The sequence below is a fragment of the Crotalus tigris genome, unplaced genomic scaffold (genome assembly GCF_016545835.1).
Source record: "Crotalus tigris isolate CLP2741 ecotype Arizona unplaced genomic scaffold, ASM1654583v1 scf7180000017545.3456711, whole genome shotgun sequence".
Classification (NCBI taxonomy): Eukaryota; Metazoa; Chordata; class Lepidosauria; order Squamata; family Viperidae; genus Crotalus; species Crotalus tigris.
This window is the reverse complement of record NW_024096464.1, coordinates 1,478,228-1,494,562: the sequence shown is the minus strand read 5'-3', so window position 1 is coordinate 1,494,562 and position 16,335 is coordinate 1,478,228. Positions and strand designations below refer to the sequence as shown.

Genomic DNA, 16,335 nt, shown 5'->3' with positions numbered 1-16,335 from the left:
ATTCACTTAACAACTCTGTTACTAACTTAACAGTTGCAGTGATTTACTTAAGAACTATGGCAAGAAAGGTCGTAAAATGGGGCAAAACTCACTTAACAAATATTTCGCTTAACAACAGAAATTTTGTGGTCGTAAGTCGAGGACTATCTGTAGCGCACAGCATAATCTACAAACATAAAACATCCTCTGTGAAATAAATAATGCATATGTGGTAAAGGTTCAGTCAGCAAAATTCTTTATTTCTTTTCATTACTTGAAAGAACCTGAGCAAACGTATAACAGTCTATTTATATTTAGCTAAGCTAATGGGAAAAGATCCTTGGGGGCGAGGGGGTGGGGCGGGGTCCCCATCTCAACCAGCTTCTGCAAGGCAATCAATGTCAGAGCAAGTTGACTTCTGAGGGAAAGCTGGCCAAAAGCACAGGGCCATGGTGGGGAAATATCACCTCCCACCCCTAAAAATTGATGAAATTGAGGGATTTTCAGAATTCTTTTCCAAGGATGTGCATGTGAACCCATTATTTCATTCAATTAATTATGTAACTTAATTAATCCCCCCCCCACATACACACACACACTCCTGCCTTCAGATTAGTGCTAGCCCTGCTATCTTGATTTCAATCACATGATTTGTGTGGGAATATGAAAACAAAACTCATTAGATGCTGGCCTCTACCTAATGCTTATCTATTTGATGAAAATATTTGTTTGCTTCAGGAATGTTATGCAACTGATCTCCTTGCCAATTATCTGTGCCATCTTTGTCGTTGTTTTTTTGTCTGCTCTTCAGGTTATCAGTCTCGTCTGGTCTTTTGTACCATTGACAATGAAGCATATCCAGATTACATGTGCAGAGATAAACCATGGCCAGGAAATAACCGAACCTGTGGCCTCCAGGCCTGTCCCCACACAAAACGGTGAGCTTTGATTTGGTTTCTCTCTTCTCTGAGATACCTTGAAATCTAAGAAACGGTCATAGTCAGAAATAACTTGGTAGTCTCCGTTCGGGGCCCTTGCTGTTCTCACGCAAAAGGCATGTAGAGAAACCTGAGCCCTGGAGAAGCACATGTGGTCCTCAACTTACAACCATTCATTTAGGGACTGATCCAAGTTACAGTGGCACTGAAAAAAAGCGACTTATGACCGGTTTTCACACTTACAAAGTGTTGCAGCATCCCCATGATCATGTGATCAAAATTTGTGTGCTTGACAACTGGCATTATTTATGACAGTTGCACTTTCCTAGGTTCTTGTGATCACCGCTTGTAACCATCCCAGCCAGTTTTCACCAAGCAAAGTCAATGAGGGAATCTGGATTTACTCAATGACCATACGATTCACTTAAGAGCTGCAGTGATTCGCTTAGCCACTGTGGCAAAACAGGTCATAAAACGGGGTAAAACTCACTTAACAGCTGCCTTACTTAGTAACAGAAATTTTGGGCTCAATTGTGGCTGTAAGTCGGGGACCTCTTCTCATACAAGCCAGAACAAAATATCTGAGAAAAATATCTTACAAGCTAATTGGGTGAGAATAGGCAATCTATTCTTTGAGGCTTGCCTAGTCACAAAATGTTTTCCAGGTTGGGAATAGCTAATCACACAACACATAATTTTTATTGATTTATTAATCAAATGTATGTTATTATCTTTCTTTTATTTTTTTTTATATTGGCAAATTGTTGCTCTCCAGGATGTGCGCCATCTTTCTAGACCCATAAATCCACGAACAAAGAAAAAAAAATAGCTATGACATCTACTGTTTTTCTTTCCTAAGCAAGTCAGTGCAGTCTGTGTGGGGTCCAGGGACCTTCTGGAAATGAAGCTGGTGCTTTACTTTCCCACTTACCATCAACCCATTTAATTAAATTAAAAGCACCTGACTCTTCTCTTAGGAGAAGGTGTCAGTATTACTAAACATACTAAGAAGGGTAGATAAAAGCTTTCTGTTAGAAGATCATTGAATATTTCCTGATTAATGGGAAACCGTATTGCATGAAATGCAAGTGGTGAGTGGCGAGAATTCCTTTTCATTTTATCAAAAAGACTATATTATTCTTTATAAAATTTTAGAGATATGAAATTGTTTCCTCTGTTTTAGCACTAGAACTTTTCTGAGGAATAATTAGGTTTCTGCTTATAATATGGACAGAATCCAAAACAAGTATCCACCTTCAGATCTCCAAAGGATGTGTCACATTCAACACAGAGAGTTAGACCAAAATCCCACCTCCCATTTACTATGACCCATTGCTGATTTCCAGGTACTTATGAATTCTTGTGGCTGTAAAAAACAAAAAAAAAATTCTGGACAGTTCAGATGAAGAGATCAAACCATGAAAGCGTCATCAATATTTTTTGTTGTATCCAACTTTTCGAGGGAGTGATTTGAAGACATGATGAAAGGCAGGGGAAACTGAATTCTTCCCACCACCCACATATTTGGCCTTGATTTGAATTGCCTCTTCTTCTTGTGAATAATAAGGTGCCTCTATGTTTTCTGCATAATAGTAGCTATGCTGGGTGATCTATTTTGGTGCAGGAAATTGGTACAGCTGCAAAGAGGAGAAAAGGCTGTCTGCCTGCCCGTGACCCCGATCCAAATTGGACCCCATCCCAACATCCTTTGGCAGTGTTTTTCAACATTGGCAACTTGAAGACATGTGGACTTCAACTCCCAGAATTCCCAGCCAGCCATGCTAGCTGAGGAAAGGTCAGGCTGGCTGAGGAATCCTGGGAATTGAAGTCCAAACATCTTCAAATTGCCAAGGTTGAGAAACACTGTCATAAGACTTTTTTTTTTTTTTAAATGGCAGCGGAAGTTTTCAATCCGTCATCAAAATCCCATTTAGTTTGGCCCTAAAAGAATAGAAATCATATTGTAAAAGACAGACCCAGATGTCTATATATTTATTATGGGCTTTAAAATCTTTGTTCTATATACAAAGGGTATCTTACCTCTATCTGCCGGGAGCATGGAGCCGCAACAGAGCATGGAACTTGCAAACAAAGAGGTAACTAGGAGAAAGTGGTTTGGCTCTTTTCTTCCTTCTCCTCACCTACAATAGTGGTTTTCAAGCTTCCTAACCTTAGTAAACAGCTTGTATTCCCCCCTCCCCTTGCATTATTAGCTGCTCATTCAGCAGGAATTTGCTAAAAAAAACAAACCACAAATTCCTGAGAAATGCTTGTTGAAAGCCACAGACCTAGATTCATGAAATCATACAAAACAGAAAGGTTGGAAGAGACCTTAGCGGTCCTCCATGCCTGGTGAGACATATGCAGGTAGTTCTCGACTTACGACCACAATTGAGCTCAAAATTTCTGTGGATAAGTGAAACATTTGTTAAGTGAATTTTACTCCATTTTGCAACCTTTTGAACTACAGTTGTTAGGTGAATCGTTGCAGTTATTAATTTAGTGACATGGTTGTTAAGAGGATCTGACTTCCCCATTGACTTTGCTTGTAAGAAAGTCACAAAAGGTGATCACGTGACCCCAGGCCACTGCGACCGTCATAAATATGAGTCAGTTGCCAAGCATCTGAATTTTGGTCACGTAGCCGTGGGAATAGAGCAACGGTCATAAGTGTGAAAAACAGTCATATGTCACATTTTTCAGTGCCGTTGTAACTTTGAATGGTCACTAAATGAACTATTGTAAGTTGAAGACTACCTGTAGTAATTTAAAGCACAGGTTCATCCTGTTCATCCAAGCAGTGTGACTACATAGCCTCTCCCCAAATTGCTGTTGAAAAGTTGTAATTTGCAGACAGAAGGAATTATTAAATTCATAGCAAGCAATTATACTGAGTATATTCAATCATTTTAATTTACATTCAAGTAAGGTAAAATTTAATTTAGATAAAAAACAATTTTTTGTCATGGCTCTACATCCTGGTTGGAGTGTGGCTCCCAGCACGCTACTCAAAGGCTGGTGAGGCTCTAAATCTTCCAAAAGTTCCACGAACTTTTGAAGGCTTTTCTTCTAGCTGATGGACTTTGTTCTTAAAGCTTTGGCTTTTCTCCCTAAATAATGGTGTTGGGCAGCCAGTGCTTTTTGCCTTCTTATCCTGTGTGATGAAGGGTGAAGGAAGACATTTTCTTATTTTTCTTTGTAGCCCAAGAGTTTAGATATCATATCCCCAGTAGCTCCTGCTGAGAAGTTTAGTAAATTAAAAATGAATATTACTGGAGATTGCTGCATTGTTTTACCTAACCTTTCTTTTTTGTTTTTCTATATTTTTCCCATACCCATTAGTCTCGATGATCATTTTACAGATTCAGTTACATATCCTAAGGCTTTATCAGAGGTCCTTCCATAATGATGAATTACCAACCAATAGTACAACTGTATTAAAAGTCATATTTCACATAATAAAATTCACTACTACAAAGCATGATGATGCCATTTGCTTTGATAATTTCAACAAGGGGCTAAACCAAACCAAAAGAGCCATCAGAGGGGTGGGGAATGGGGAAATAGAGTAATTGCAAATACTGTTTGGGGAAGTGAAGATATGACTTTGTTATGTCTTAACCTAATGGGACACCCAGTCTGATCCAGTGGAACTCCTAAGTCCTACAGAAGAAGATACCAAAAAGTTTTTTGAGCTTTCAAGTGGAGTATCTGCACTTTTCAAGTGGAATATCTACTCTTTATTATGCTTTATAATTCAAATCAGACAAAAAAAGAATCTTCCATGTAATGTCATATATCCTCCCACACTATGATAGAATATGGAATATATGGCTAAATTAGCAGAGAAGTAAGCATGGCTACAATGCTATATAGCTTGTAGTCACCATTCCTGAAATAAAATCTTTTGCTATATTCTTTAATTGTAACTGTTCCCACAACATGCTAAATCAGGATGTGTGGCAAATTGTTCTCCAACAAGCTCAGGGATAGGCAACCTCAGCTCTTTTATGACTCATGGACTTCAACTCCCAGAATTCCTGAGTCAGCATAGCTGGGCAAGCGAGCTCTCTCCTGTCCTTCCTGCTTCCTGCAGAGACGCAGCCAAGGCAGGAGCCCCAGCCAAAAAGCTTTTCAGCTTGTCCACTCTCTTTTTTATACACACACAAACACAAACACACACACAAACACACAGAGAGACAGAGACAGAGAGAGAAGCAGGGAAGCGCAAGTGCCTCTCTCTGTCTCTGTCTCTCTCTGCAAATGGCAGAGGAGGCTGAGCCACAGGGGAAGGTTCAAAGAGCCACATGTGGCTCCGGAGCCTCAGGTTGCTGACCTGTGTTCTAGTCCAACCCCCTGCTCAGGCAGGAAACTCTATACAGTACCATTTCGGACAAATGGCTGTTCAGTCTCTTCTTAAAAACTTCCAGTGTTGGAGCATTCACAACTTCTGGAGGCAGGATGTTCCACTGATAAATTTTCTAAATGTCAGGAAATTTCTCCTCAGTTCTAGGTTGCTTCTCTCCTTGGTTAGTTTCCATCCATTGCTTCTTGTCCTGCCCTCTGGCGCTTTGGGAATAGCTTGACTCCCTCTTCTTTATGGCAACGCCTGAGATATTGGAACATTGCTATCATGTCGCCCCTAGTCCTTCTTTTCATTTCAGGATGAGCTGGACTAAAACAACATAGTAAGCACAAGCTAACAGGCTGCATTTTGATTTAGCCATTATAAGAACTCAGCGAATACTGTATGTCTATAAGACAGAAATACCATTGCCATTTGAAACTTATTTCTTTTCAGGTGAAATAAAACAGATGATCCAGTGCTCGATATTTTACAAGATTTGAAAGGAAAATCAAGATGGTTGCAAATAAGTGATGTCTCAAGATTCGTAAACTTTAAAAGTTATGCTAGATCTCTTGAGAGACTAAAAAAAATTCTTAAGTTTTCTAATTATTTTGGATAAGTGAATATAAAAGCGTTAGGTGGTAATTACTAGACATATTGGTAGCAAGCCATTAAAATGTGGATCCGCCACATGGTTGCTTGATTGGATGAGGAAGATGTTTGGTAATTTAGGGCAGGGGAATATTGGGAAAGCATTATGTACCCTTTGCTCTTCTTTTGATGCATAATCCACCCCAGCTATTTTTTTCCAATGAGATTCATAAGTTGGAAGCAGGTTTGGTTGAGAAAGGTTGGTTTAATTTGTACATGACAACTCTAGATTTCTGGAATTCCACCAAGAATCTGACCCAAAGCAACTCCATAACACATATCTTCCTTTTTAATGGATCTTCATCTTCCTCACCACCATTGCTCCCAGTTAGAGAAAGTTGACTCCGTTATCTCTCTGGGCTCCCCTGACAATGCAGTGCCATTTTGTTTCTGATATTGATTTCCATGGCTTTCTTTCACTAGAGTGAAGTGACTCCTATTGTCCCATCTAGTGATCCAACCCTGGCTTTATTCTTGCTACAAGTGCTGCTTATTTGTTCACCATCTTGCAGTCTGAGAATGAATGGCATAAAACAGAATGAATCGGGGCAGCACAGCCCACGGGCTGGTTGCCAGGGTTTCCTCTTGAATGTAGCCCTAATTATGAAAGCTTTGAGATTTGGTCTGAATAGTTTTTTCTATCATTAGTCTATTTAAGCAATTTTTTTTTCATTTTTTGTAGGGGAAATTGGCTTTTCTCTCCATTTTGCTCCTTGCACATAAAATGGTTGTTGCCCATCTCTACCTCTCTGATCCTTCATGAAGGACATGGAAAGCGAGCCAATTAACAATCAGCTTGGCTCCTCCTCCAAAGGAAATCCTGTCGAGATCGGGCAGTCGATTTCTCATTGATGGGAACCTCCACCTTGTCCAAGTCCCAGCTTCATTTTTCTCATCTTGTAATTGGCAAGATCCCATTGCAGCTTGCCACCATCCCCATTTCTCCAGAGTTGTTTTGAAGCATGGCTGGCACTTCCCCTGAGCAATGACCAATTGGGGCTTAATTGTTTTGCCCAAAAAGATGAGCAAGGGAAGAACGGGGAAAAACAAGAAGTTGGCTGCCTATCTTTTTTTTTTTTAACAACTGGAGCCAACTGAAGATAGGGTGATCACCTCACGGGGGTTGGAGGGAAGTGAGAATAATTACAAATACTGTTTGGAGAAGCAAAAATATGTTTTTTATGAAAGGGACCACTAAGGGCTGAAAAGAGCTATATATCATGGCAATGATCACAGGAGTGAGAAAGACAATACCGTTTGCAGGGAATGGAAGGAAATTTATTTTCTTACACTGAATATTGTTCCCCAGCAACCTAAAATAATACGTAACTATAAAAGGCAGCAAGTAGTAAAATTCCTCTTGGAATATAAGGCTGAATTTATTTTTTAAGACACTGATCCTTTTTTGCAGTCTGCTTCCTTCTCTAGTCCTATTGAAGGAGCTGCCTAGATTAGCCTCCTGTCAGCGAAGTTATTTTTAGAAAAGGACTTCCTCTGAGATGCCATGCTCCACTCCCATAGTCACTCTCCACTGAGCCTCCTATTGGTCTGTATGCTGTGCCAAGATAGTTGAGGTTATTTGTGCAGTTTCTGTTGGAAACGACAGCTTGAGCTGGCGTTTGACTGTCTGGAATTTTGATTAAAGCCCAGCCTTCCAACTGTGGTCCTTGCTACTCCTGTTTGCAGCGTCGGGCGAAGCTTCTCCCAAATTTAGAAAAGTCAAGTTAAAAGTGGAGTTTTGTGTCAATGCATGTACAGAGTGAAGCATGTTTCAGGAGCATCCAAGAATATCGAGATCTGATTAATTCATATTTTATTCAAAGCATAGCCCCAGGCTAGACCCTGGAGATCTCACAAAGATCAGCCCTCCATCCCAAATGCCCTAGACCACATTGATGCAAGTAGTGTTGGGTATAAATGTGCAAAATTTTTCATAGGCACATTTTTATCTGAAAATAAAATTTTCTCCAGCTACTTTTTGATGGTGGGAAAGACATTGCGACCCTGCAGAGGCAAAATGCATGTAATATTTTTTTTAAAATGTGCATAGCATCTGCATAATATAGAGCAGTGTTTCTCAACCTTGACAATTTTAAGGCATGTGGACTTCAACTCCCAGAATTCCACAGCCAGCAATGCTGGCTGTGGAATTCTGGGAGTTGAAGTCCATGTGCCTTAAAATTGTCAAGGTTGAGAAACACTGATATAGAGAGATCATACGGTAATGGTATTCCTCATGTAGAATCTGGGGTTTGTCTTAATATAACTCTTGGTGCTGCAATCCCTTAAAATAGTGACATTCTACTACTCTCTCCTGGAGAAAGACTTCCTCCCTTTCTAAACCGTTCCATCTTTGAGGCACCTATTAATACTTCACCTCAAATTGTCTTTTTGATTCCTTTCATCTACTTCCTTTCCTTAGATTGGCACCCCTGTTATTTTTAATGCTGTTAGAAATTTAGAATTCCTGGCTTTTAATATGACTGTGTTAATTCCCATATTTCAGGCGTCTTTTTCCTAACCCTTATTACCTGGATAAAAGCTGTGATCAAAAAAAGCTCATCCCAGGAACTAATTGTGAGAACGTTTTGTTCCGGGATACTAGTGGCTTTTTGGTTTCTTGAGAGTTGTTTTTTTTTTAAATTTGTTTTTAGCTGGAAAACTGGTGACTGGAGCCAGTGCTCTGCCACCTGCGGAGGGGGCATTCAAAGCCGTTCAGTTTACTGTGCCACGTACAATGGACATAATTTTCAGGATGCTGTGGATGATACCGAATGCGCCTCCTTAACAGAGAAACCACGCAGTACGCAGCCTTGCAACCTGCAGCGGTGTGCCACATGGGTTACAAGTCTTTGGTCTGAGGTGAGCTTTTTCCTCTATGTACAATATCTATACTGAGGCAGGATTGGCCCAGCTTCCTCTGTGCCTTGGGAAGAAAAAGATCATCTAGCCCCAGGGCACCCTTGGGGCACCCTGATTTGCTTTTTATGATTGTGGTACTCAGTAAACCATTGGAAATACAGGTAGTCCTCATTTAATGGTGACATTTGGGATTGGCAACTCAGACATTAAGTGAAGAGGTCACAGAGTAAAACTGTGATTGTGCTAATTCTCTTTTTTCAGCTTTGTTTTATAGACTTGCAAAGATCATAAAAACAAGGTTTGGTTATAAAGTTACTTTTTCATCACAGTTCCAAATGTGAGCAGTTGCTAAACAAGGACTACCTGTAATACGACAGCATTGTCTAACATTGGGGCTCATCATAACTTTGTGTGCGCCTGTACCACAAGTACAGAGTGAGATTAAATACAGATGTGGACTGGTAGTTCAGGTGTTCATCTAGGACAGTGATGGCGAACCTTTTAGAGACTCAGTGCCCGCCCTCAGATCTCCCAAATGGCCCTGCAATGCCATGGTGGCCATGCCCTCCGCCCGCGCTCCGCAGCATCTTCTGCTCCCCAACTGCCATGTACTTGGCTGCACTGCTTCACACAGGCCTCACAGGGGGGCTGCTGGTGAGGAAGGGGCTGGGGCGATGGCATGCGTGCCCACAGAGAAGGCTCCAAGTGCCGTCTCTGGCACTCGTGCCATAGGTTCGCCACCACTGATCTAGGATCATGGGGAGGGGGCAAGTTCAAATCTACCATAGATATGGAAGCTCAGTATAATCTTAGACATATCAGTTCCTCTCAGCCCAATTTGATTGATTGATTGATTAGATTTATATGTCCACCATCTCACTCTGTATTACCTTGCAAGATTGTTTTTGTGCAGAGGAAAGATCACCGTATAGGCCTCCTAGAGGAAAAATAGGTTATAAATATAACAAATAAATAAAAATATATAAATAAAGTACATAAATATTTGAATATCATTTAACTGATTATGATCATGTTTAAAGCATGTATTTAAAATTAGAAAAATTACAAAATGTACACAAAAGACTAAATATACCAAAAAATGGGGATTTTTTTTAAATGATAAAAATCAGAAAAAGAGAAGGGGAACAAATTCTAAAAAAATGGATGCGTCTTACAACTTATAAAATATTTATAAATTTATAAACTTTAATAAATTTTATTTATAAAATAAAATAACAAGCCACAATTGCAGTTCACATTCAAAAGAAGTCAAACCCCATGGCAAAATCTCTGGAACTGCCCACATGCCTGAATGCCATAGCATTTCAGTGAAACGTTGAAAACCTGAACACTGAAGAGATCTTCATTCAGACTGTAGAATATGCAGAACAAATCAACATCAGCGATAGAGATGTATGTCATGCCACGAGCAGATAATTTTTTTTTACAGTGTTCAGTAAGCTGTGGTGAAGGTATTCAAACCCGGACTGTAAGCTGCCAGTCTGAACAGGGCCCTCAGATTCTAGATGCTGCTTGCTCAAGAGAACGAAAACCTCCGCACACCCAGCCCTGCATCGGGGAGAATTGTATACAAGAGGTTGGCTGGCATATTGGAGACTGGGGACTGGTGAGTATGACACACATTTCCCTAGAGCAGGGGTTCTCAACCTTGACAACTTTAAGACTTGTGGACTTCAACTCCCAGAATTCCTCAGCCAGCAAAGCTGGCTGAGGAATTCTGGGAGTTGAAGTCCACAAGTCTTAAAGTTGCCAAGGTTGAGAACCCCTGTCCTAGAGGACTAATCCAGTTTTTGTCCCGTCCCTGCTTCCTCTTTCACATTCTTACAAAGACCCATTTGCATCCACACCATATTTGTTGATCTCCTGGGATAATGAAAATAACCACAAGAAGGAGGACACCAACCTGAATAACCCCTAGCACAAAGCTAGGGCATGGTGACAGCATAGATATTTTAATCAGTTGCTTTCTGGGACAGGATGGTGATACTCACATGATCTTACTTTCTGGAAATGAAACTGTAAAGTGCCTTAGTTGTAATTGCCTCAAAGAACAATTGCCTGCAGAATTCCTGGGCCTTATTTATCAGTCCTACTAACTGACCTGGAAATAACTATTCCTACCAGCTCTTTGTTCTTTACCAGTTTCTTTCCCTGGATTTGCCATGATTCTGATGAGGTTGGGTTTTTGGGATTTTCAGAATTCCAAGTTAGAATGGCTGCAGGAAGACTGGAGGGTTTCAGACTGGAAAACCCCCAAGTAGCATTTGCAGACTTGTTCCTTGACACTTCACCCACAAGGCCTCTGGCCCTTTGGTGATTCTTTGCTTCTCCTCTGATTATCCATTGTTTTAATCTTTACCATTTTTTGATCAAGTGCTCCAAAAGCTGTGGTTCTGGTATCCGAACCCGCCAAGTCATCTGTGCTGATGGTGATTCCAAATTCTACAGTCATGAGATTTGCCAAGAGATACAGCCACAGATACCAACCATGCTTGGGAGCTGCAATACACAACCTTGTCATCTGCCTCAACGTAAGTGCAAAGTGGTGGTAGTCTCAGCATCTACTTCCAAGGCATCTGGGATGTAGGAACAGATAGGAATCCCACCGTCATATAGTGTAACTGGTAGGCTTTTCCGTTTTATACATGTTAAATTATACCTCTATGAAACATCCATTACAGAAATGTTGCATTGATGACTCAGTATTCTTCATGTCCTATGTTTGATTACTGATTTGTAAAAAAAAGGGGATGATGCGATGCATATTAGAATAAATGAGGTTAGCAAAAAATGAGTAAACTTCTGCCTTAGTAGATTGGACCTTACCAGCCAGTAAATTAATTCTAGGATTGCTGTAAGAGATAACATATTTTTATGATTTGTGTTTTGTGGGGATTAAACACAGAGGGCTCATTCAGGTCACAATGTGACTTGATTTATGTTTTGTTTTTCCACATAAAAATGCTAAGATTAAACCTTAGACTTTTTAATATCCAAAAATATGTTCTTTAGTACTGAATTATGATTTTCTTGGGTCACAACAAAAATCTGTGATTTCTAGAAAATCTAGAAAGCACTGAAAAAAATAATTGGTTTGTTGTTATGTTATTGTTGAAAGTAGTTTTTTGGGAGGGAGTTCGTTGTCTTCTCATTGAAACTTCCCAATAGTATTATTCCACAGAAATTAGTATCAGATTGGTTACTTGCTATCAATATCAAGCTATTCAGAATCAATTATTTTTTTAAAAAAAATCAGTGCTGCTGATTTTTAAAGGAGTATTTGACAACTTATTTTGTCCTGTGATCCATGCTTCCAGTTGGTGCCCTGGTTGGGTGGGAGCTGAAAGGGGCTTGACGTGACCAAACAACATGACACTGTGGTAATATTAGAGTTGGTGGTGCTAGGTTTCTCTACTCTACTTTTTTCTTAAGTTTTGGAGAATTTAAAGGACAAAAGAAATGCTTGGAGATTTACTAAAACATAAGGTGTCCATTTGGTGCTTTAAAACCACTCCAAAAAATAAAAATCAGCCCAGTTTGGAAGATTTTATGACTATCCATTTTTATGTATATTTATTTCATGTATAAATCCCTCAATTACTGTGTCAGCTCTAGCTGAATACCTTGAAAAACAAGAAGAAAAAGAAATAATAACTATCAGTTTAAAGCTCATTACTGCTGCAAATAAAAAAATAATCAAACTAGAAAGCAGAGGTGACAGGTCATTGCCATCCTCCTAGGACTGAGAAAGAGTGACTGGCTCAAGGTCATCAAGTTAGCTTTGTGCCTAGGTAGAATTAACACTCATAGTCTCCCAGTTTATGGCCGGTTATCTTAACCCCTACAACAAATTAAGTAATTCTCTCATCAAGAATTAGAAATGGGAAATCCCTGAAAACACAGGGTCCTTGAATCCATAGCTACTGGATCTTTCTAAAGTTGAGCTTAAACTTGTACCTCTCCATCCATATCCTAATAACCTGAGAAGAAGCTCAGCAGTATTATTTGATTGGCCAGGAAAGAGATACTCAACTGAGTAACATCCACATATTGATGATATCTGGCCCCATGCCGTTAGATTACTTCACCTAGCTACTTCATGTAGATCAGTGGTTCTCAACCTTTTTATACGGCAACCCCGGTATTTAGCAGGCGGTGCGCATGCGCGGTGCTGCCCCTGCACGAAGCGCATGTGCGGTGCCGCCCCTTGCGTGGTGCGCATGCACAGTGCCGCCCCTGCGTGGTGTGCATGCGCGGTGCCGCCCCCTATGCAGCACGCATGCATGGCAGCGCCCCCATGCGCCACCCCGCGTGGCGGTGCCCCCTGCACAGCGTGCATGCGCAGCGCCGCCCCCATGCACCGCCCCCTGTGCAGCACCCATGGGCGGTGCCACCCCCATGCGCCGCCCCTGCGCAGCGTGTATGCGCGGCGGCGCCCCCCATGCGCTGCCCCAGAAAAAAATGGCGGATCACGTTGTTTGGCGACCCCCATGAAATGGTCGCTCGACCCCAAATGGGGTTGCGACCCACAGGTTGAGAACCGCTGATGTGGATACTAAAGAAGAGCACAAAGTGTTAAACCCTGGGGAACTATGCAAAGCAGGGATCTTAGGCTGAATTCTCCACCCCACCAATGCTATCTGGAGTCTTCTCAAGGGAAAGAAAAACCACAGTACTACTGCCTCCTACTCCCAACCCTTGGAAATAGTCCATAAAGATAACACAATCAATAGTATCAAAGGCCATTGAAATCAAATAAGACCAGGAAAGTCTAGGAAAATTAAGAAACTCATTTCATCCTTTAAATTTTCCCCAAAACTATAAAAAAAAAATGGGTCCACACACTTTGGGAGTTTTGGCAGGGATATTAATGGGGTATTGGAGGGTCAAATGGGAATTTTTTATGCACTTTTCTATTAAGTTTTAACTTACTCTCCTTTTCTTTTGCCTCTTTCTTAAGGGATATTAATATTTTCCAATGTACACTCTGGGTATTAAAGTCTGTAGAACTTTTCCCTTGTGTTTTCTAATGGAGCTTTATTTCCGTCTATTTTGAAGTGCCATTTTACCACTACACAACAAAATACGTCCTTAGATTCCCTTTAATTGATGGGTGTGGGAGTAGAGAATTTATTTTTTATACAGCATAATGCACTATATGTATTCCTATTCCTGCAGAGGTTCCCAGTATGCAAGACATCACAGGGTTCAATACCAGCCGTCGGACATTATTGACCCGCTACCATCCTGACCAAGGCACTGAAGGTTTGGAAATGCCCTTCCTTCAACCAGTGTTATTTTGCTTTTCTCTGAGTAGCTTTTCAACATGTTCCCCTTTCCCATTTTTAAGGAAATGGAAGTCTTGCAGTTCAGGCTATAGTTCTCTAGGGAAAAGGCTTTGGACCCACTAGCACTGCCTTCATTTTCCTGCTTTTCTCAGTGACAGTGACAGAAAGCAAAGATGACGTGACTATGAAGATGGGGAGATAAATTGATATCTGCTTCCACTCTTAGTCACTAATCCAGTTGGAACCAGTGTGCACATTTGGAAGTTGTAGCACATGTTATGACTGTGTGGGAGAAAGGAGCTTCCTATACACAAAATGGTGGTCACGGTGACTTGCCAATAACACAGACATACAACAAATAACCTGGAGCCTACAATATGCTCAGGGAGAGATTGGTGCTTATGGATAACCCACCAATTCTAATAATCTCCTCACTGGAGATCCAACTTAGGACTTGCCTCAAGTCTTCAACGAACCTGAAGGATAAATTTAAAATGCTTTGTTAACTAATTGTATGTCACAACTAGTGTTTCCTGAGTAGACTCTAAGAATCATTTATGGTTTTGCAGAAGGCATGGGGCAAGCCTTGCCTGTCAGTATTTCCAATTCCTAATTTAAAGATACTAGTATTTTCTCAGGCAATTCTATCCTACCTGTACTTGGTCCTTAAATCATGTGTCTTTTGGTACTTTACAGGTTTCCTGAAAAGTAGGAAATCCTGTTGGGCTTTGATTGAATATGCCAATTTTATCTAAAGACTTTATTAGCCAGCCTTGACTCCTAGGGCAGTAGACACTTATAGATTCTTGACTTGTAAGTGAATTGCCATTGTCTTCTTCTGGGATAGTATTAGTATTTCTTGGGCTAGACTACAGCTCTGGATTTTTTGGTGGTTGGCTATCCAAGTATTAATTAAGGTCAACCTCTATTTAGCTTTTTTTTTGTGGGTGGGGAGGGATCAGCCAATATGGCTGGTTTTCACTTGGCGTTCACCCAAGCTTGCACTTTTTGCTTCAGTTCCACACTTCATGTTTCCTCATAATGATATTCAATAGGAAACTATAAGAGGCAAAGAGAATACAAAATTCTGAAATCTGACCATGCTCAGTCTTCTTTCATGTTAAATGAGTATAAAATAAGAAAAGAAATGGCATTCATTCTATATCCTGTGCATACTGGGCATAATTCAAATGAAGACTGTCCACAATGTGTTGTTGTGGACAGTCTTCACATTTAGCCCCAGTATAAATGGAGTCTACTACAGCCAACTCGCGTAGCCAACTCACCATGGCCAACTCACTATGGCCAACTTGTTGTGGCCAACTCACTGCAGCCAACTCACCAAGGGACAATTTGCCACAAGACAACTTGCTGCAGGACAAGAGTTACAGTAATATCATAGAAATAGTGGAACAAAATCCTTAACAAAGAATGGCAAGGGAGGGGGGGACAAAATGAAATGTGAATGAGAACATTAAAATATTTTTTTAACTATTTTAAGTAATTGAATTGAATTGTTGAATTAGCCCACAGTGAGTTGTCTTATGGTGAATTGGCTGCGGCGAGTTGTCCCATTCTGGTATAAATGGCCTTTTGAATTCAAGAGTCCAGCCAGCTAGGAAAAAGAATCTTTAATATTCTTTTAGATTTCTGGAAAAAGAAGAAGGATAAGTTTCAGGTGAAAAAAAGAAGAAGAAAACTTTTCTTTCTCCTTCTCCCACAATATTCCCTAATGTGTTCAGGTTTCAAATCTGTATGCCAAACCTTACTACGCAGTAATATAAAGTGGAACTAAGCTCTTTTGTTTTCCCATGCCTGTTATTTTTTTTCATACATATCATGGGCAGGAAAGTATGTAAGTTTGAAAAATTAATAGCACGCTGCTTTACTCTCTTGATTCTAATCCTCCCATTAAGATCCTGGTTCTTCTTGCTCCCCCTTTATTATTACCCCCCTGTCTGATAACTGTAGCACTGCACAGCTGCAAAGTAATCTTCCTGGATTCCTAGAAATAAACTAAGAGAAGCTACGTGCTTCCAGGCAACCAGTCCATCCATCAGACGCTTTGGGTGTTTATTCCCATTTTTGCTCCTCAAAGATTTGTTCTGTGTGAAGGGGAAAAATAATGAGAAAATGTAAGAGGTTACCACTGAAAGGTATTGTCTTTTGTCTCCTTCCTAAGTTCTGTGAATGAAGCAAGGAGTTTGCTCAATATTAATAATCTTGCCTTGGAAGTTGCTAGCTAAGT

The 16,335-nt window shown here is 40.5% G+C and overlaps 1 protein-coding gene across 1 annotated transcript in view; it reads left to right on the top strand.

Moving 5' to 3' along the window:
- The window catches only part of PAPLN (papilin, proteoglycan like sulfated glycoprotein), an 85,069-nt gene that overhangs the window by 49,686 nt on the left and 19,048 nt on the right, over positions 1–16,335 (top strand). Inside the window, exons 11-16 of the mRNA XM_039331862.1 lie at positions 791–917; positions 2,948–3,013; positions 8,571–8,778; positions 10,229–10,405; positions 11,174–11,330; positions 13,978–14,064. Coding sequence (XP_039187796.1) covers positions 791–917; positions 2,948–3,013; positions 8,571–8,778; positions 10,229–10,405; positions 11,174–11,330; positions 13,978–14,064 — 822 coding nt within the window. The remainder of the gene's footprint in view (positions 1–790; positions 918–2,947; positions 3,014–8,570; positions 8,779–10,228; positions 10,406–11,173; positions 11,331–13,977; positions 14,065–16,335) is intronic.